The sequence below is a fragment of the Nycticebus coucang genome, chromosome 11 (genome assembly GCF_027406575.1).
Source record: "Nycticebus coucang isolate mNycCou1 chromosome 11, mNycCou1.pri, whole genome shotgun sequence".
NCBI lineage: Eukaryota > Metazoa > Chordata > Mammalia > Primates > Lorisidae > Nycticebus > Nycticebus coucang.
Window position 1 is genome coordinate 27086313 of NC_069790.1, and position 18965 is coordinate 27105277.

Below are 18965 nucleotides of genomic sequence, written 5' to 3' on the forward strand. Positions count from 1 at the left end.
TAAATAATAATCCTTTGTCCACCAAATAGTCTAATCTTTCTAGAGCAAAATTTAAGGCCCTCCCACAAACTATGCTGGTTTCCTTCTAGACTTTTTCTAATATTAACCCCTTGCTTTACTGAAATTAAAGCCATTTCCCAAAGCCACCTCTGTGCCTTCTTTTTGTGATTTCTGTCCTCTCCTTGTCCTTCCCTGCCCCTCTTCCCTCATCCCCACAGAGAAGCAGAGTCAGAGAGAATACCATGAGAAGTTCTATGGCCACGATCTAGGTGTGAGATGACCTGGCAGAGAGGGTAGGGAGTGCTAGAATGGGAGGAGGGTGGGGCAGAGGGAATAGCTGTAGATCTCACTAACTGATTGCAGAGAGGGTGTCAGGAGAGATGAGTCAAAGGTAACTCATTTCAGGTTTTAGACAATAAATAGAAATCTTTCTCAATAGCAGCTTATTCTACATCCTTGTAACTATTGAAGAATAATAATTATTCCATACTGGCTGTATAACCTGAGAACATATACAATTAATGATACTTTCTCTATATTCTAGATCACTAATATATATTGACTTCAATGCAGGCTTAACAAAGTATATTAACAGCTAGAAGACACATTCTGAAATACTAATTTGAAATTAAATATATTACTTTCCAAAAAACTACATACATTTAGTAAGAATATTTTATTTCATTACCAGAGTAGTCTGAAATATGACTAAGGAAAGTGTCTTGAATCCTAAAAGTGAGAAATTCTTCTGGGTCTTGGTAACAGCTGGAGAGAGCACTGGAATGTGTTCAGGGCTTTTTTTCTCTCTTCTTTCCCTGCTTTGACTGTGGTCTATTTTCTTCTTCTGTGTTACTCAGATCTTCTTCCTCTACTTCTTAGCCCACAGTTCAAAAAAGGGCTAAGACAAGCTCAGAATGTCTTAGGATATAGTCTAGGCACTCAGTGAAAAGGTGACCCAACCCTCTTAGACACAGGTATGAAATCTCAGGAAAGAAAACTAGAATTAGCAGGAAAATCAGATACCTGTGTTTCTGATTGGTCTTTCCTTCTCTAGAGGAAAGAAGAAAAATTGCAACTGGAAGGTTGTTTGATGAACACGGAATCACATAGCCAAATCCCTCACAAAGTCTCATTTGTTCTACCATTAAAAATAATCTCAAATAAGAGACTGGGCATAGTGGCTCATACCTATAATGTTAGCATTTTGGGAGGCAGGAGGATTGCTTGAGGTCAGGAGTCTGAGACCAGCTTGGGCAATATAGCAAGACCCCATCTCTTAAAAAAAAAAAAACAAAAATTCCCTTTATTTCCTTGTCTTGCTTAATTGTATTGGCTAGAACTTCCAGCACTACGTTGAATAGTAAAGGTGACAGAGGACAACCTTGTCTGGTTCCAGTTCTAAGAGGAAAAGCTTTCAGTTTTACTCCATTAACCTTTCTGGAAGGAAGTATGGGGAAACCTCAAAGCACTCAAGCTAGACCTCCCATTTGATCCTGCAATCTCATTACTGGGCATCTACCCAGAAGGAAAAAAATCCTTTTATCATAAGGACACTTGTACTAGACTGTTCATTGCAGCTCAATTTACAATCGCCAAAATGTGGAAAGAGCCTAAATGCCCACCAACCCAGGAATGGATTAACAAGCTGTGGTATATGTATACCATGGAATACTATTCAGCCATTAAAAAAAATGGAGACTTTACATCCTTCGTATTAACCTGGATGGACGTGGAAGACATTATTCTTAATAAAGCATCGCAAGAATGGAGAAGCATGAATCCTATGTACTCAATTTTGATATGAGGACAATTAATGACAATTATGGTTATGGGGGAGGAAGCAGAAAGAGGGAAGGAGGGAGGGGGGTGGGGCCTTGGTGTGTGTCACACTTTATGGAGGCAAGACATGATTGCCAGAGGGACTTTACCTAACAATTGCAATCAGTGTAACCTGGCTTATTGTACCCTCAATGAATCCCCAACAACAACAAAAAAAAAAAACAGAAAAATTAGCTGGGTAGTGCTCTAGTAGTCCCAGTTACTTAGGAGGTTGAGACAGGAGGATCACTTGAACCCAGGAGTTTGAGGTTGCAGTGAGCTATGATGATGCCAGTATACTCTAGCCCAAGCAACAGAGTGAGATCCTTTCTAAAAAAAAAAAAATCCTAAATCAGTCCTTTTTCCAACTTTGCTCCATTACCAAGTTGAAAGCCATCATCCACTCTGGTCAAAATTTCTGCAATAGCTTCTTTACTCGTTTCTTAACCAACAATTTTTTAAAAATCTCCATAAGATTGATTCTCCAGCCAGCATCCAGAATTATCCTGTGGCATTGTAATTCAGATCATATCCCTACCTAAAATATCCCAACAGCTTTTGACCTTTAGAATAAAATCCAGACTCTTTAACATGGCCTTCAAGGACCCACCTGATCTGGCCTCTAATTATCTCTCTGCCTTATCTCCTACCATTCTTTGACTTGTTCCTTCCGGTCTAGATCCCTGACCTTTTATTGTAGCTCAAACATGCTAAGTTCATGCCTTATATGGATTTATTTCTAGTGAGGAAAAAAACGCATTCATCAGTGAACATAGTACCTGGTTTATCCGTTACAGTTCTCATTGCACCAATTGGCATTCATGTACATCTGAGTCTGATTAAGTGAATTTACTCCCTATGGAAGTACAGACAAGATTACATTTCTCAGCCTACAGTGCTGAGACATACTCATGAGACCCAGACCTTGTCTATTTCACTTAAGTACTACTGCCCCAGAATGGCCTTGCCTGTACAGCCAGCTGGCCTTTCTCAGCAGACACATAGATTCAACTTGCTATAATGTGCAAATTTTACCCTTTAAGTGTTCTTTTGAAAATGGTAAATGGTAAAATTGATTACAACAATGATATTCAAAGTGGATGACCAAGCTGATCTGCTAAGATGTGAAAACTATTAAAATTCTATTTTTATGTACTTTTAACCTAAAATATTAGAATTTTGCTTTCCTATACTTAACATTTACTTTCCTTAATAAATGTATTTATATACTTATATAAGAATTTTGCTTTACTATATATAACAGTAGACCTCTCAGTCAGTCAAACTGTCACCTGTCACATAAGAGGTGTGAGATGCCCTGGGGTGAGGGGAAAGGGAGTGCCTCCTCTGGGGAGAGAGACTGAAGGTGGCAATGGCCCTAATGCCTTCACTTCTAGTGTCTTGGGATTTATAGACGTCTACCCACACCTGGTTAAATGAATTTATAGAGAATTAACTAATTCTCACAAAATGGAAATGTGATCAAAAAGATCTCTGTAAAGAACTGGACTTGAGTTCTTAGTAAAATTGAAAGCACAAAAAAAGAAACAGAACTAACATTTCTCGACTTCTGTTACAAGCTTCTCATCACATTCATTATGGTGTTAAAAATAATGATGATAGTAAGAACTGAGAAGGTCAGATAAAAAATGGAAATTCATAGGAGGACTACTTGCAATGTGGATTTCCACCACAATTATTAATATTTATAATTAACTTTGATCTACCTGTATATTTGCTTTGAGATTGGCCAACAATTGAATGAAATATTACGATTAACATAATTGTTACAATAGTTTTTATTTTTTAATTTCTATTTTGTAGATATTATGGAATATATTTTATATATTAATATATTTTATAATTATATGCTATTATAATTACATTTTAATATGAATGTACAGTAATATACATATGTAATTGTGTATCTGTGTGCTCAAAAAATTTTAATGATACCATCAAAAAACTTTAAAGACTAGTGGATTAAAAGATGGCATCTGGATGAAATATGATCTCATTATCTTTATTACCATGTAATTAAAAGCTAGAATCATCATTTCATAATATCCTTATACACAGAACAGTAATTGTACTTGAAAGTGGGTTATTAGTAAATAGTTATATCTAGAGCACTAGGATTTTATAATTAGGGAAGCAGCACCCAACTGGGGTAAGTTAGTCAATCTACTGTGCCTAAGTTTTCTCACTATAAAATGAAGATAATACTAGTACTTATCACATATTTTCAGGTTTAGATGAAATATCATATATAATAATAATTTAGACAAGTGCCTAGCATTTAATAAGCGTTCAGTGACTGTTAACTAATACTAACCTGGCTTTGGTTAAATTGGAAAACACAAACCCAAAAACAAAGTTAGCCTTGCTGCCTACTGCCCCTTGCTGGCCAACAGGGTTCAGTACTCTGCAATCTACATAGGGAAACAAAATAAATGCTTGGAATAAAGAAGATTTTCAGTGTTTAAGTAAACAATGCTTAACCTCAGAAGAATTTTACAAAATAGTGTTGATAAAAATAAACTGTTGTGAAATTAAGCAATTACTGAGATGTATAGGAAAATTAATTAAATATCTGTAATATTAATTAATTAATACATTTTAGATGTTTTAAATTTTTTAAAAAGGATATTTAAAATGGTAGAGCCCTTGAGAATTAGTGCTGCGATAGAGCATGATTTGCCAAGAAAAGCTACTTGCTGACTGAAATGACCAAGCATGTATTTCAAGTTCTGCCTTAATCATTGGGGGGCAGGACAGGTATGATCTTTCTTTCTATTATATAATAACAGTGCTATTGCATATTGAATGTTCACTGGATGGCAAGTGCTTTCCATATGTCACTTTTTTCTTTTTCTTTTTTAAAAATGAAAATGTTAAAACATATAGAAAGAATTGATGGAGTAATATAATGAACATCCATATACATATCACTCCATTTAACTTTTAAAACTTTCTGTATTTTTGATTTCTAAATTATTTTAAAATACAGATATCAAATATTTCATCCCTAAATACACTACAATGTATGTTTTAAGATACAGACTTTTTTATTCTTTGAACTGAATGACAAAGAGGACACAAGCTATCAAAATCTTTGAGACACAGCAAAAGCATTTCTCAAGGGAAAATTCATACCCTTAAATGCCTATATTAAAAAAGACAGAAGATCTTTGTTCTTTGTCACACCTCAAAGAGCCAGAAAAGGAAGAACATCAAAACAAAGCCAGCAGAAGTAAAGAAATAACAAAGGTTAGAGCAAAACTAAATTAACTGAAAAACAAAAAATATACAAGGGGTTAATGAAACTAAAAGTTTGTTTTTTGAAAAGACAAAATCAACAGGCTAGACTTGCTAGACTTATCAAGAACAGAAGAGAAAGACCTCAAATAAGCTCAATGAGGAGTGAAAATAGTGACACTAAAACTGACACTGCAGAAATACAAAACATCATCCACGAGTAGTGTGTAAACCTCTACACACATAAACTAGGGACAATGGGCAAGTTCCTGAAAACAAACAACTTCCCAAGACTCAATCAGGAAGAAATATTACAGAACTCCTGAACAGACCAATAACAAATAGTGAGATTGGCTGGGTGCCCGTAGCTCAATGGTTAAAGCGCCGGTTCTTTGCACCAGGGGTGGTGGGTTCAAACCTGGCCAGGGCCTGCTAACAACAACAACAACAAAGTGAGATTCAAACAACAATAAAAAACCTCCCACAACAACACAAAAGCCCCAGACCAGATGAATTCACTGCTGAATTCTGTCAGACCTACAAAGAAGACCTGATATTCATAATATAGAAATTATTCCATAATATGGAGGAGGAAATACTCCCCAATTCATTCTATGAAGCCTTGATACCAAAGTGTCTTTTCTTGACACAACAAGAAAAGAAAACTACCAACCAATATACCTTACGAATGTAGATGAAAAATTCTCAATAAAATACCAGCATCCCAAATTTAACAGCAGATCAAAAATAAATCTACCAGGACCAAATGGGCCTCAGGCCAGGAATGCGAGGATGGTTCAACAAGTAATAAATGTGATTCATCACACAAACAAAAACAAAGACCAAATGATCCTCTCAATAGATGCAGAAATAGTACTCAACAAAGTCCAGTATCCTTTCATGATAAAAACCCTCAACAAACTAGGTGTAGAAGGAACATATCTCAGAATAATAAAAGCCATATATGATAAACCCACAGCCAATAGCCAACATCATGACAAATGATTAAATAAGATGGAAACTTTACATCTTTTGTATTAACCTAGATGGAGTTGGAACACATTCTTCTTAGTAAAGTACCACAAGAATGGAGAAGCAAGAATCCAATGTACTCAATTCTAATATGAAGCCAGTAGATGATCTAATACACATTCACATAAGAGAAAAATTCAAATAAATTCAAGGTGTGGGTGTGGGGGAATGAGAGAGTGGGAAGAAGGGAGGATGGATGGGGACGGGGACGGGTGTACTCCCATTTAATGGGCACAATGTTAGGGTTAATGGTAGTACTCATCTTGAGTGTGGGATGCAATTATAAGAGGGACTTTATCTAACAAATGTAAACACTGTAACCTAATTCTTTGTACTCTCAATTAACCTGAAACGATAAAAAAAAGAAAAAAAATCATACCAAATGGAAAAAAGTTGAAAGCATTCTAAAAACTGGAATGTCCACTGTTACCACTTCTATTCAACATAGTGCTGAAAGTCATAGCCAAAGCAATCAGACAAGAGAAGAATATTAAGGGTATCCACACTGGGAAAGAAGAGGAAAAACTATCACTTTTTGCTGATGGTATCTAGATTCCACAAGAGTGAAATTGATAAATAAATTCAGCAAAGTTCAGGATATAAAATCGGTATACATAAATCAGTAGCATTTCTATATACTACTAATAGTGTAGCTGAGAGTCAAATCAAAGACTCAACACCACTGATAATAGCTACAAAGAAAAGAAAATAGGGCGGTGCCTGTGGCTCAGTGGGTAGGGCACCAGCCCCACATACTGAGGGTGGAAGGTTCAAACCCGGCCCCAGCCGAATTGCAACAAAAAAAACAGCCAGGCATTGTGGTAGGCACCTGTAATCCCAGTTACTCGGGAGGCTGAGGTAAGAGAATCGCCGAAGCCCAAGAGTTGGAGGTTGCTGTGAGCTGTGTGATGCCACGGCACTCTACCAAGGGCGATAAAGTAAGACTCTGGCTCTCAAAAAAAAAATATATATATATATATATGTGTATATATATATATATATATATATATGGAATATGGATATGGATAGATAGATACCAAAAAAACCCAAAATACTAGGAATATAATTAACCAAGGAGGTAAAATATCTCAACAAGGAGAACTATGAAACTCTGAGAAAAGAAATGACAGTGTCTACAAACAAAAGGAAAACATATAATGCTTGTGGATAGGTAGAATAGACATTGTTAAAATGTCTATTCTACTCAAAGTGATTTAAAAATTCAATGCAATCTCCATCAAATTACCAAGGCCAAACTTTACAGACCTAGAAAAAATAATTCTAGCTTTCATTTTGACTAGGAAAAAGCCTGAATAGCCAAAGTAATATTAACTAAAAAGAACAAATCTGGAAGCATCACATTAGCAGACTTAAAACTATACTACAAGTCTATAATAACCAAAACAGCATGGAATTGTTATAAAAATAGAGACATAGACTAATGGAACAGAACTGAGAATCCAGACATAAAACTGTCTACCTATAATCAACTCATCTTTGACAGAACAGAGTCTGGGTACACTGGGTAAAAGAAGCCCGATTCAATGAATGGTGCTAGGAATATTGGATAGCTACATACATACATGGTGAGCCCCATCTCTCACCATTAACAAAAATTAATTCAAGATGGATAAGAGACTTAGATCTAAGGAATTACATTATATCAATCCTAGAGGAAAATGTAGGTAGAACTCTTCTAGATATTGGCCTATGCAAAGAACTTACCAAAAAAGATCCCAATGACAATCATGGCAACAATGAAAATTAATAAATGGGATTTGATTAAACTAAAAAGCTTCTACCTAGCTAAGAAAACAATCAACAGAACAAATAGAACAAATTTTCTCTCTTATAGGATGGGAGAAAACATTCACAAGCTATACATCCAAGAAGAGGATAATAACCACAATTTACAAAGAACCCAAGGAAATCAATAACAAAAACAACAAAAGAGCCATATTAAAACACAGGTAAAACATGAACTGAAGTTGTTCAAAAGAAGAAAAACAAATGGCCAATAAATGCATGAAAAATGCTCAATGTCACTAATCATCAGGGAAATGCAAATTAAAACCACAATGAGATAGCACCTTACCCCAGCTAGAAGGGTATTTATCAAAAAGTCCAAAAACAAAAGATGCTGGCCAGATGCAGAAAGAAAGGAACATTTATATACTGTGGGTAGGACTGCAAATTAGTACAACCTCTGTGGAAAACAGATTCTTCAAAGAACTAAATGTAGACCTGCTATTCAATCCAGCAATCCCACTACTACCTACCCAAAGGGAAAAAAGACTTTTCCTCAAAATGATACCTCCACTCGAATGTTAACTACAGCCCAATTCACAACTGCAAAGATGTGGAATGGACCCAAGTGCCCATCAATTCTTGAGTTGATTACTAAAATCTGGTATATATATACTATGGGGTACTACTCAGCCATAAAAAAGATGAATGAATACATTTTGCAACAATCAGTATGGACCTGGAGAACATTCTCTTAAGTGAAGCGTTCTAAGAATGGAAAAACATTACATGCACTCACTGTTAAGTTGGAACTAACAGGTTTACAGAGGGAAATAAAACTCAATGGAAATCAACCACAGAGGAAGAGAGAGGGGAGAGGCAAAAACCTACCTAACTAGCACTGTCAACACTGTTTTGGTGATGGACACACCTTTAGCTGGGACTCAAGCATTACAACAGTGATTAATGTAACCTAAAACATTTGTATCCCCTTAATATTTTGAAATTTAAAAAATAATATAAAACTAGACATTTTTCTACATAAGTACAATACCATTACCATACCTAATAATTGTCTAATATCATCTAATACCCAGTCCAAATTCAAATTTCTTCTTAGTCCCCAAGATATCTGCCCTATTTAACAAGAATCAACTGGGGAGAAACCATGCATTTGGTTATTGTGTCTCCTAAATTTCTTTTAATCTAGAAACATTACTCCTTCAATATACCTTTTTAAAAAGACATCAATTTACTTAAGAGACTGAGCCATTTGTTCACTAGGATGTCCCACCATTTGTTCTGGGTTTTTCTGATTATTTCCTCCTGATGTCATTTTATTCTTCTATCCTTGTAGTTCCTGAGACAGGAAATTATATTTAAAAGCATGATTGTGTTGAGGTTAAAGATTTTTTGAAACAATACATCATAGATGATAGAGCTTCATACTGCATTACATTGGGAAATAATATCAGGTTTGTTTACTTTCAGTGGTGATAAGATTGATTTGGGTTAAGGTGGGAGGAGCAAGATTTCTCGGTTTGGTTACATTTTTACCCTGAAGACCAGCAGCAATCCCTGGGGGATGATTTGGCACCAAGAGAATATCCTGTTTCCTAACACCCATTCATCAAATGGCTTCCTTCATTGATGATCCTGGGAATCAGGTACTTCATTAGGGGCTGTGAAATGGTGATCTTTCTAATGCTATCATTTATTTTACATTATTTAGCTGTCATACTTTTGTAAAGAGAACTGTTTCCTCATTAAACGGTGCTATTTGATTACCTTGAAATACAACTGCTACTAGAAAGCCAACATAAATGTTTAATTTACTTTCTTAAGTTACCACTTTTCAGAGTAAAGAATTGGTGTAATAGTCACCACCAATAGTTTGGCAAATGGTATTAATTTTTTTCATTCGAATTACTCTTTTGGGGGGGTTGACTTTTTATGTTTAATGTTTTCAATCATTTTGCTGTTTACAGTCATTGTTATTTTTGGTGCTCAAATTATTGTAATTATGGCCAGAGGATGATACCTCAACCTGCCTCTCCCCTCCTTTGGAAAGGATCTCGTTTTTCTTGAGATGCGTCCAGACTTTCTGGTACCAAGTGTTCTAATCTGTCCTTATTCATTCTCGGCTCCAGCTTTAGCATCAGCCATCTCTCCAAGGGGCCCTGGTATTTTTTAGTGGAGAGTGGTGTTTAGACATCAGCATCCGGTGCCAAGGATAATCAGTGCTTCTTGGGCCTGAGTTCATATTCTTATTTTCATCCCCAAATTAACAATATAACGTTGTTTATCTGTGACCGTAACTTATATTACACTCCTATTTAAATAGAAGAAACGGCCAGAAGTGCCCAAGGTTGTGTGGCTAGTAAACAGCAGCGACGGGATCTGAACCGGTGCACTTTACCTCCATCGGGAAAGAGAGCCCCTGGCATTAAGGGGGGCTTCTCCTGGAGGCGAAGGGACCATAGAAAAGTTGACAGGTTGGGGATCAGTTTGGGAGGGGGAGGGGTGGAAACGAGCAGGTGGGGCGAACGGACCCGTACCTTTAAGAGGACGGGGCAAGCTGCTGGGTGAGGAAACCGTCCTGGACATTTCACCTCAGATCTGACCAGGGTTCCCTGAAGCTCAGAAATCTCCAAAGAACTACAGGAGCGCACCCCAAAGACAAAAGCCAGCCACGAACAGCGATTCTCAGCAGAAGCCGGCTCACCGGACCTGACCCTCTGCCGCGTAGTGCCCGCCCATCAGCCAATCATAGGGAGCCATGAACAAGAGGGCGGTACATGAGAGCAGCGTGTCCAATAAGGAATCAGGCCCGGGTCGCCTCAGTACAGAGCTTTTCAGAGTCTCACTAGAGGAGATAGTGAGACTTGGCCAATCAAAGGGGGCGACTCACGTCGATGGAGGCTAGAAGCCAATCAGAAGAGCTCTCGTTCCCGACTCGGCTGGCCCACGCTTCCCGCCAGTCCTCTAACCCCGAGGAGCCGGCGGTGACCCGACAGGGGTCGTTGGCCGCAACCCTTGCACTTAGCTACTTACATCTCTGGTCCAGATCCCCAGGGCTGTGCGGGACATGGCGAACTCGGGCTGCGAGGACGGCCGGGGTCTGGAGGAGACTTTTTTGTACTTCGCCTACGGCAGCAACCTGCTGACGGAGAGGATCCACCTCCGGAACCCCTCGGCCACGTTCTACTGCGTGGCCCGCCTGCAGGTGAGTGACCTTCGCCGGTCCCCTGCGACGTCGAGCCCGACGGGGCTAGGGTTCCCAGAAGGCTCTTCCTTGGGGGCACGCGTGGGCGGAATGGGCCAGGAATGCAGTTCTTCCTGGTGAGGGTACCTCAGTGTTCTTGGTTGTCTGGCTTCGGCCTCTTGGGCGAGTCCACCCCCTCTGCTGCTCTCACTGCCCTATGCCTGACCCCTGCTGAACTGTGCTACCCAGCCACGGTGCCCTCTTGGGCTGCCCAGAGCTTTTCGCCTCCTGACATGTCTACCTGTGGCTCGTTCTTCACAGATTTGGCCGCCTCTCTCTTGTCCACTGACCTAGTTACATCCTTACAGATCCCATTCATTTGGCACTTCTGAGAAGCCTTCTCTAGCCCAAATCAGGGAGTTAGTTGCTTTTTGTTCTGTACATACGTTTGTTACAGGATTTGTCCCCTAGCATTGTAAAAATCCGTTTCCCTGGCTTTCTCTCCGGAAGGTCCTGAGAGCTGGAAGCGTGTCTTATCCATGATAATGGCAGTGCTCAGTTAGATACAGAGGCTGGATGAGCTGTGACCAACCTTAGTAAATCATTGTTCTTCAGTCCCATACATTCATTCATTCAACACATATTCTTCAGGAACTTAACACCGAGGATTCAAAGATGATTGTGTAAAGTTGCTCTTTTGAGGCCCTCCCAGTCTATAGAAAAGAAGTGCAGACAGATTATGTGCAAAACCTTTTGACAGCGTTGAACTAGACAAACATAATCTTTGCTAACCTCGTCAGAGTTCTTAGTTGCAAGCAACAGAAATTGGCTGATTTAAGCAAAAAAAAAAAAAAAAAAAAGTGTTGAAAGCTTATTGGATAGCTCACAGAATGACCAGGAAGGCAGGAGTACAAAGCTGACAAAACAAGCAGGCATTAAAGGGAGGTACAGCAACCATAACGCAGAACCAGCCCATGGAGCCTCTGCTCCACCACTATCAAACTTGGTAAAAGTGGAGGCTGTATTGTGCATTACCCACACCACCTACACTGGACCCTGCCAAACACGATACTACATCCCTGCACATCTAAAACCCAGATGTGTCAGCAAACACCAAAGTGGAGGCCCTCCTCTCCTTGGGCACTTGCTTCTAATTCAGAGTCCCAGGGTGTCCTGATTGGCTAAGGCTCATCCATGTATCCATGCTCTGACTTCAGGCAAGAACCAACTTCTGGCCTTTGAAACTTCAAAAAATGGGAGTTAGACTTTGGTATTCCTTATCCCCAAATTTGTAAGGTAGGGAATTTCCCAAATGTAGAAAGAGAGTTCAAATGCCTATAGGGCAAGGGGAAGAGATATTAAACAAATTATTATTCAGTTACAGGTATGGTCATTCTTAGAAAGGATATATGCAAGATGCAATGGAGTACATTATTGGGGAAGCTGACCAAATCAGGATATTCAGGAAAGTCCTCCCTGAAAATGTAACTTTTAAGCTAAGACCTGAATAACTGGAAAGTAAACAAAACAGGGAACAGCATCTGCAAAGAACCTGAGGAAAGAGGAAGCTGTATCTTCTAGCCATTGTGGAAAGGGGATAGGGAAGGGCCAGATCTTACAGGACCACAAAGGCCAAATAAGACTTTGGACTTTCTCCTAAAAGCAATGAGAAGACTATTGCAGAATTGAAGCAAAAGAAATATCAGATTTACATCTTTGAAAGCTAATTCTGTGGAAAATGATTTGAAAGGGGGCAAGAGTGGATGTGGGGAGCCCATTTAGGAAGTTTTTGCAGCAATTCATGTTAAAGATAACGGTCCCTGAACTAGGTGGTGGCAGGGATGGGTAGATGGATTTGAGAGGTATTTAAGAAGTACCACTGTTAAAGGTTGGTGATTAAGCGTAAAGGCAGTATCAAGGACAACCCATGTTTTTGGTGCAAGGTAGATGATAATATTGACAGAGAAAAGCGAATCCAATTCGCTTTTCTAAGCATTTTTGAAACTCAGAAGAGAAATTTGGGCTGGTTTATAGATGATTGGAATATTAGATGGTATTTGAAGCCATTGGAGGCAATGAGATTATCTTGAGCAAATTGCAGAGTGGATAGAGTAAATGGCCCAGACTGAGCCCTGAGAAACTCCCAACATGTCAAAGTCAGGTATTAGAGGAGGAGCTGGCAAAGGGAATTGAGAAGATCAGGGGACAGCTTGAAAGCCAGGAACTAGGCAGACCAAGAGAGAGTGGTTATCTATGTCACCAGCAGCTGAGAAGTGGAGCAAAATGAGAATTGAAAATTGTTGACTTTAGCAACACACCCCCAGTCCCTAGTGTGGGTTTTAACTTTATCGGATCTTACTGATGTTCTGCCAAGGATACTTGGTCCTAAAAGAACATACAGTATGCTGACTGCAGGTAGTGGTCACTCAAACCAACTTTATTCCTGAGTAGCTAACAAGTTTTTTGAGAAGATACAAGTGACAAAAATAAAATATAAACCTGGAAAGGACCTTAGAATTATCATTTAGTCCAGCTTTTATTTATTTATTTATTTATTTATGTTTTGCAGTTTTTGGCCAGGGCTGGGTTTGAACCCGCCACCTCTGGCATATGGGGCCGGAGCCCTATTCCTTTGAGCCACAGGTGCTGTCCCCATCTTTTATTTTTACTAGTAAGGAAACTAAGATCCAAAAAGATAAAAAGAAATCTTCCTAGACCAAGCAAACTAACTAAGGATTTTTAATATTCCTTGGGACGCTATTCCTGATTACCCACCTCTGTGAGGAAAGAAACTAAACTAGAAACCTGGCTTTATTACTCATTGGCTGTGAGACCTATAATAAAGTTGCTGGCAGGATAAAAGGAGTTAATCCATATAACACTAATAACACAGTGTATTATACACACAATTTTTCATTAAGTGTTAGCTGCTCTTACTATTATTGTAGATAAATTAGTGCAGTTCATGAATATTAATGTTCATAAGTTCATCCATCCTCAAATGCCAGCTCCCTTAGGGAAAATATGGTGATATATGCTGGTAGGATACTCTACAGACATAAAAGTAGAAAAAATATTATAACCCCCATGTAGCCATCACCTAGCTTGACTCTGAGTAAAAATACGTGTAGGTAGGAAGACTAGGAAGTAATGTGCAAAAAATAAAAGCAGTTTGTGTTAAGGCATTGGGGATTGTAAGACTTTTTTTTCCTTAAACCTTTATTTTAGTTAAGATGCCTATATATATTCACTATTCATTTCGTTTTAAAGAAAAATATGTAAAAATAGTCCCTGAGATCTGGCCTTGTTTGTTTAACTCTGTATTTTTCACAGCTTCTTATGCATAGAAGGAACGTACAGTTTATTGAATGTTTTAATTGCATGGAGTTCAAGGTAAATCCTTTTTATTTTCAGGAGGGAAATTTGGTTCAAGTGGATATTGATCATATATCACTTTGATTTCCTTTGTAGGATTTTAAACTTGACTTTGGCAATTCCCAAGGCAAAACAAGTCAAACTTGGCATGGAGGTATAGCCACCATTTTTCAAAGTCCTGGCGATGAAGTGTGGGGAGTAGTATGGAAAATGAACAAAAGCAATTTAAATTCTCTGGATGAGTAGGTGACTTCTAATTATAAGTTAAAAAATAACTAATTCAGAAAGTGAGTTAGATGTAAGGCTGTGTGTATGTGTGTTAGTTTTTCAAAACTATATACTACAGGCATACTCTTTACATTTTAGAGTCAACATAAAAGGTATAATCACGTGAGTTTACTTTAAGTCTAGAAAGGTCACACTTTCTGATTTGAGAGGATGTTTGTAATCTTTTATGTAAAAGATAGAAGTTCTTAATTTTTGTTCTATTTGTCTTTTACAAAAATTTCTCTATAGGGCGGCGCCTGTGGCTCAAGGAGTAGGGCGCCGGTCCCATATGCCAGAGGTGATGGGTTCAAACCTAGCCCCAGCCAAAAACCACAAAAAAAAAAAAAAAAAATTCTCTATAGTTTCATATTGTGAAAGGCATAAAGATTTTTGTAATTACTACATATTTTTTATTTCAAAAGCAATTTTTAAAAGAACAGTTATTTAAGATGGCAATTGAATCAGTAGATAAGTAATAATAATATGTGAAAGCATTTAATAACGTATTAGAGATACCTTGATACTTTTTATAACTAGAACTCCCAGAGTTTCATGGCAGAGTATATCCTACAAAGAAAGTGGGCAGAAAAGAGTAGGCCTTCAGAAGATCAGATTATCTGACATGCCTGACACTTTTACCACACTTGTGAATGTTATGAACTGTCCTCTCCATGTTTCTCTGGTGCATGTTTGCTTGCAGTTATAATACATGGTCCATTTTTGTAGCCTGAAGAACAATGTTTCAGTGATACAAAAATGGAAACAAATACATAGAAGTATGTTTTCAGACAGGACAGAGAGCTGAACTGCAAACCAAAAAATAGCTGGGCGTTGTGGTGGGCGCCTGTAGTCCCAGCTACTCGGGAGGCTGAGGCAGGAGAATCGCTTAAGCCCAGGAGTTGGAGGTTGCTGTGAGCTGTGTGATGCCATGGCACTCTACTGAGGGCGGTAAAGTGAGACTCTGTCTCTACAAAAAAAAAAAAAAAGAAAAGAAATATAGCAAGTAGGGTGGCGCCTGTGGCTCAAAGGAGTAGGGTGCCAGCCCCATATGCCGGAGGTGGCGGGTTCAAACCCAGCCCCGGCCAAAAAAATAAAAAAGAAAATATAGCAAGTAATATTAAGTCTCAGACTTGCTAATTGAAATGCTGAACTTATATTCTAAAATACAAAGGGAGCAAGAATGTCCATGTATAGTTCCATTTTTAATCCTATACCTCCTTTACCTGACTAAAAAACCTTGTCCAATAAACTAATATGGTTAAAATTTGGTTATTGTGGTTTCAGGCAAGAAGGGGTTAAAAGTGGAATATATGTTGTAATAGAAGTTAAAGTTTTAACTCAAGAAGGAAGAACAATAACCTGTCGAAGTTATCTGATGACGAATTATAAGCGTGCTCCCCCATCACCACAGTATAAAAAGGTAACTATTCACAGAGACTTTCAGTGATTTCTTTTTATTATAATTTTCACTGAGATAAGATAAAGAATGTGTTGGTTTTAAAGGGGATTTTTATTTATTTATTTATTTATTTTAGAGATAGAGTCTCACTTTATCGCCCTCGGCAGAGTGCTGTGGCCTCACAGCTCACAGCAGCCTTTTCTTGGGCTTAGGCGATCTCTTGCCTCAGCCTCCCAAGTAGCTGGGACTACAGGCGCCCATCGCAACGCCCAGCTATTTTTGTTGTTGTTGTTGTTGCAGTTTGGCCAGGGCTGGGTTTGAACCCGCCACCCTTGGTATATGGGGCTGGCGCCCTACTCACTGAGCCACAAGCACTACCTGGGCTTTTTATGTTTCAAATTCCACATGACTAAATCATTTTAATCAAAATGTTTTCAAATACAAGAACAATAGTTATTTACCTAAAGTACAAATTTAAAAAAATTGTTCAGATTTATGTGTAATGATAGAATTATGTTTATAAAACTTTATTTAAAAAAGAAACTTTTAGAGGCTGGTCACAGTGGCTTACACCTATAATCCCAATATTTTGGGAGGCAAAGTTAAGAGGATTGCTTGAACCAGGGGTTCAAGGTTACAGTGAGATATGATCACATCACTGCATCCAGCCTGGGCAACAGAGTAAGACCGTGTCTCTTAAAAAAACAAAAAATTTTAATTTAATTTTAAAAAAGCTTTTATAAACTTGTAAGAGTCAGAATTCTAGACATGTACTTTCTTTCTTCCAACAGAAAAGAACACATATAAGTGTATGTTTAATAGATTTAGTCTATACATATACGTTTGTAATGTTTTCTTTCTCCACAGAACTATTTATGAATATCAAAATTCATTTTTATGGGAAGGAAATACATTTCCTACTACTGATATGTTTTCCATCCCTGGATGGAGAAAGAAAAGTCACACTGCCTTTCAGAATCAGGGAAACTACTCCCATGAGAACAAGACAAGGTTGTGGGATAGGGACTCCAACATCTCTTTTCAGAAATCCAAACTTAGGTACTTGTTGTCAGATTCAATCAGCATGTGACATCAGTAATGGATAACCCAGTCTCTGGGCCTAATCTAGAATTTTCTAGCATGAAGCCTAGATCAATTAGCCTGGGATGGGTCTAGAAAGTGCCACTTGAACACAGTTCCCATCTACTCCTGATGCAAGTCTAAAATTCAGAGCAAGAGTAGAATCTGGGATTGAAAACAAAACTGTTCCTATAAACTTTAAGTTTTTTTGAAGAATGAGTTAATAAAAATAAAGATATTTTTATCTTTAATAATATTGAAAATCAGATTATTGAATAATCCATGAGGATGCTACTACATGGGGCTTTGAAAACTCTGAGAATTCATGCTCAGTATGAGAGGAATGACTGTATCTACATTTTGTTCTATATTTATGTTAGAGTTATCTGAAAGCTAATACTTCATACTTTGATGAAATAAAGTTGTGGTATGCTAAGTTAAATTATGTTCCTAATAGGTTTTCTTAAATTTGTTTTATCCATTTCTAGGTTATTTGCATGGGCGCAAAAGAAAATGGTTTGCCACTGGAGTATCAAGAGAAGTTAAAAGCAATAGAGCCAAATAACTATAAAGGAAAGGTCTCAGAAGAAATAGAAGATATTATCAAAAGGGGGGAAACACAAACTCATTAGAACATAACAATTTAATAAGGATATTCTCTCTCTGTGCTAACATAAAATATTTTTAACATTCGCGACCAGGGATCTGGGATATGTCCATGTTTCATCAATTTTCATCAGTTCTCTGAAGGGCTATCTCACTTGCATGATTTCTTATTTTCAGACTATAAAAGGAATTGGTGTAGAAGTTAGACAATAAAAAAGGGCTCTATGAAACTCTGGAATGCATGACAAATTGATGTGGGTACACTTTCTGTAAACACAAAAGCTATTTTCTTGAGTTGATCTTAAGTGTCTTCTTGCTGTGTGGCAAAGGACAGATTTGCAGCTTGCTTGATGATGGTGCTGGTGAATTGTTCTGCTCTACCTGGAAAATTTTTTTTAATCATCTTAATAAGAGTAAGCAAACTACAGAGTTGGTTGATAAGAAAAGTTTGAAAATTGGAAAGATGATACACTATTTTTAGAGGAATAAAATGTACTTGTGGTGTAACTTGTTTTCCCTACTAAAGTACTCCATTTCATTATGTTGTTAGACTCAAATCATTACACATACAGGGTTTGGTCTTGGCCAGATAGAGTCTATACTAGAATAGTATTATACAGACTCTGGAGCCAGATAGCCTACCAATTTCTAACTATAAGACTTTGGGTTATTTGTTTCTCTGTGCCTGAGTTATCTTACCTGTACAGTAAGGAAAATTAAAACACATATCTTAGGATTGTTTTGAAGATGAAATGAATAGGACCGGGAAAGGTAGCTCATGCCTGCAATCCTAGCATTCTGGGAGGCCAAAGCAGGAGGGTTTCTTGAGCTCAGGAGTTCGAGACCAGCCTGAGCAAGAGCAAGACCCATCTCTACTAAAATTAGCCAGGCGTTGTGGTGTGCACCTGTAGTCCCTGCTACTCAGAAGGCTGAGGCAGGAGGATCATTCGAACCCAAGGTTGAGTGAACTACAATGACACTACTGTACTCTACCCAGGGCAATAAAGCAAGACTGTGTCTCAAAAAAAGAAAACAGATGAATAAATAGATACATTGAGCTTAGCATGGAATGTAGCAAATAGTATTAGCAATCATTGTTTTTAATGAAGAATTAAGTTTGTACAGAGCCATCCTTTCTCTAGGCTTTGAAAACTCTGAGCCTTCATGCTGAGTGAGAGT

At 38.0% G+C, this 18965-nt stretch overlaps 1 protein-coding gene across 3 annotated transcripts; it reads left to right on the top strand.

The window, feature by feature from the left end:
• Nucleotides 1-10710: 10710 nt before the first annotated feature.
• Nucleotides 10711-18428, top strand: GGCT (gamma-glutamylcyclotransferase). Of its 3 annotated transcripts, XM_053553756.1 has the most exons (6): nucleotides 10711-11080; nucleotides 14531-14676; nucleotides 15601-15606; nucleotides 17052-17159; nucleotides 17320-17351; nucleotides 17659-17761. In XM_053553756.1, the coding sequence occupies exons 1-6, from the start codon at nucleotides 10943-10945 to the stop codon at nucleotides 17724-17726; spliced, it is 498 nt and encodes a 165-aa protein (XP_053409731.1). In that variant the 5' UTR covers nucleotides 10711-10942; the 3' UTR covers nucleotides 17727-17761. The 3 variants fall into 3 exon arrangements, with proteins under 3 accessions (XP_053409731.1, XP_053409732.1, XP_053409730.1); XM_053553755.1 differs by lacking the exons at nucleotides 15601-15606; nucleotides 17052-17159; nucleotides 17320-17351 and adding an exon at nucleotides 15986-16121 and having other exon boundaries at nucleotides 10730-11080; nucleotides 17669-18428; XM_053553757.1 differs by lacking the exons at nucleotides 15601-15606; nucleotides 17052-17159; nucleotides 17320-17351 and having other exon boundaries at nucleotides 10720-11080; nucleotides 17669-17761.
• The last annotated feature ends 537 nt before the right edge of the window (nucleotides 18429-18965 follow it).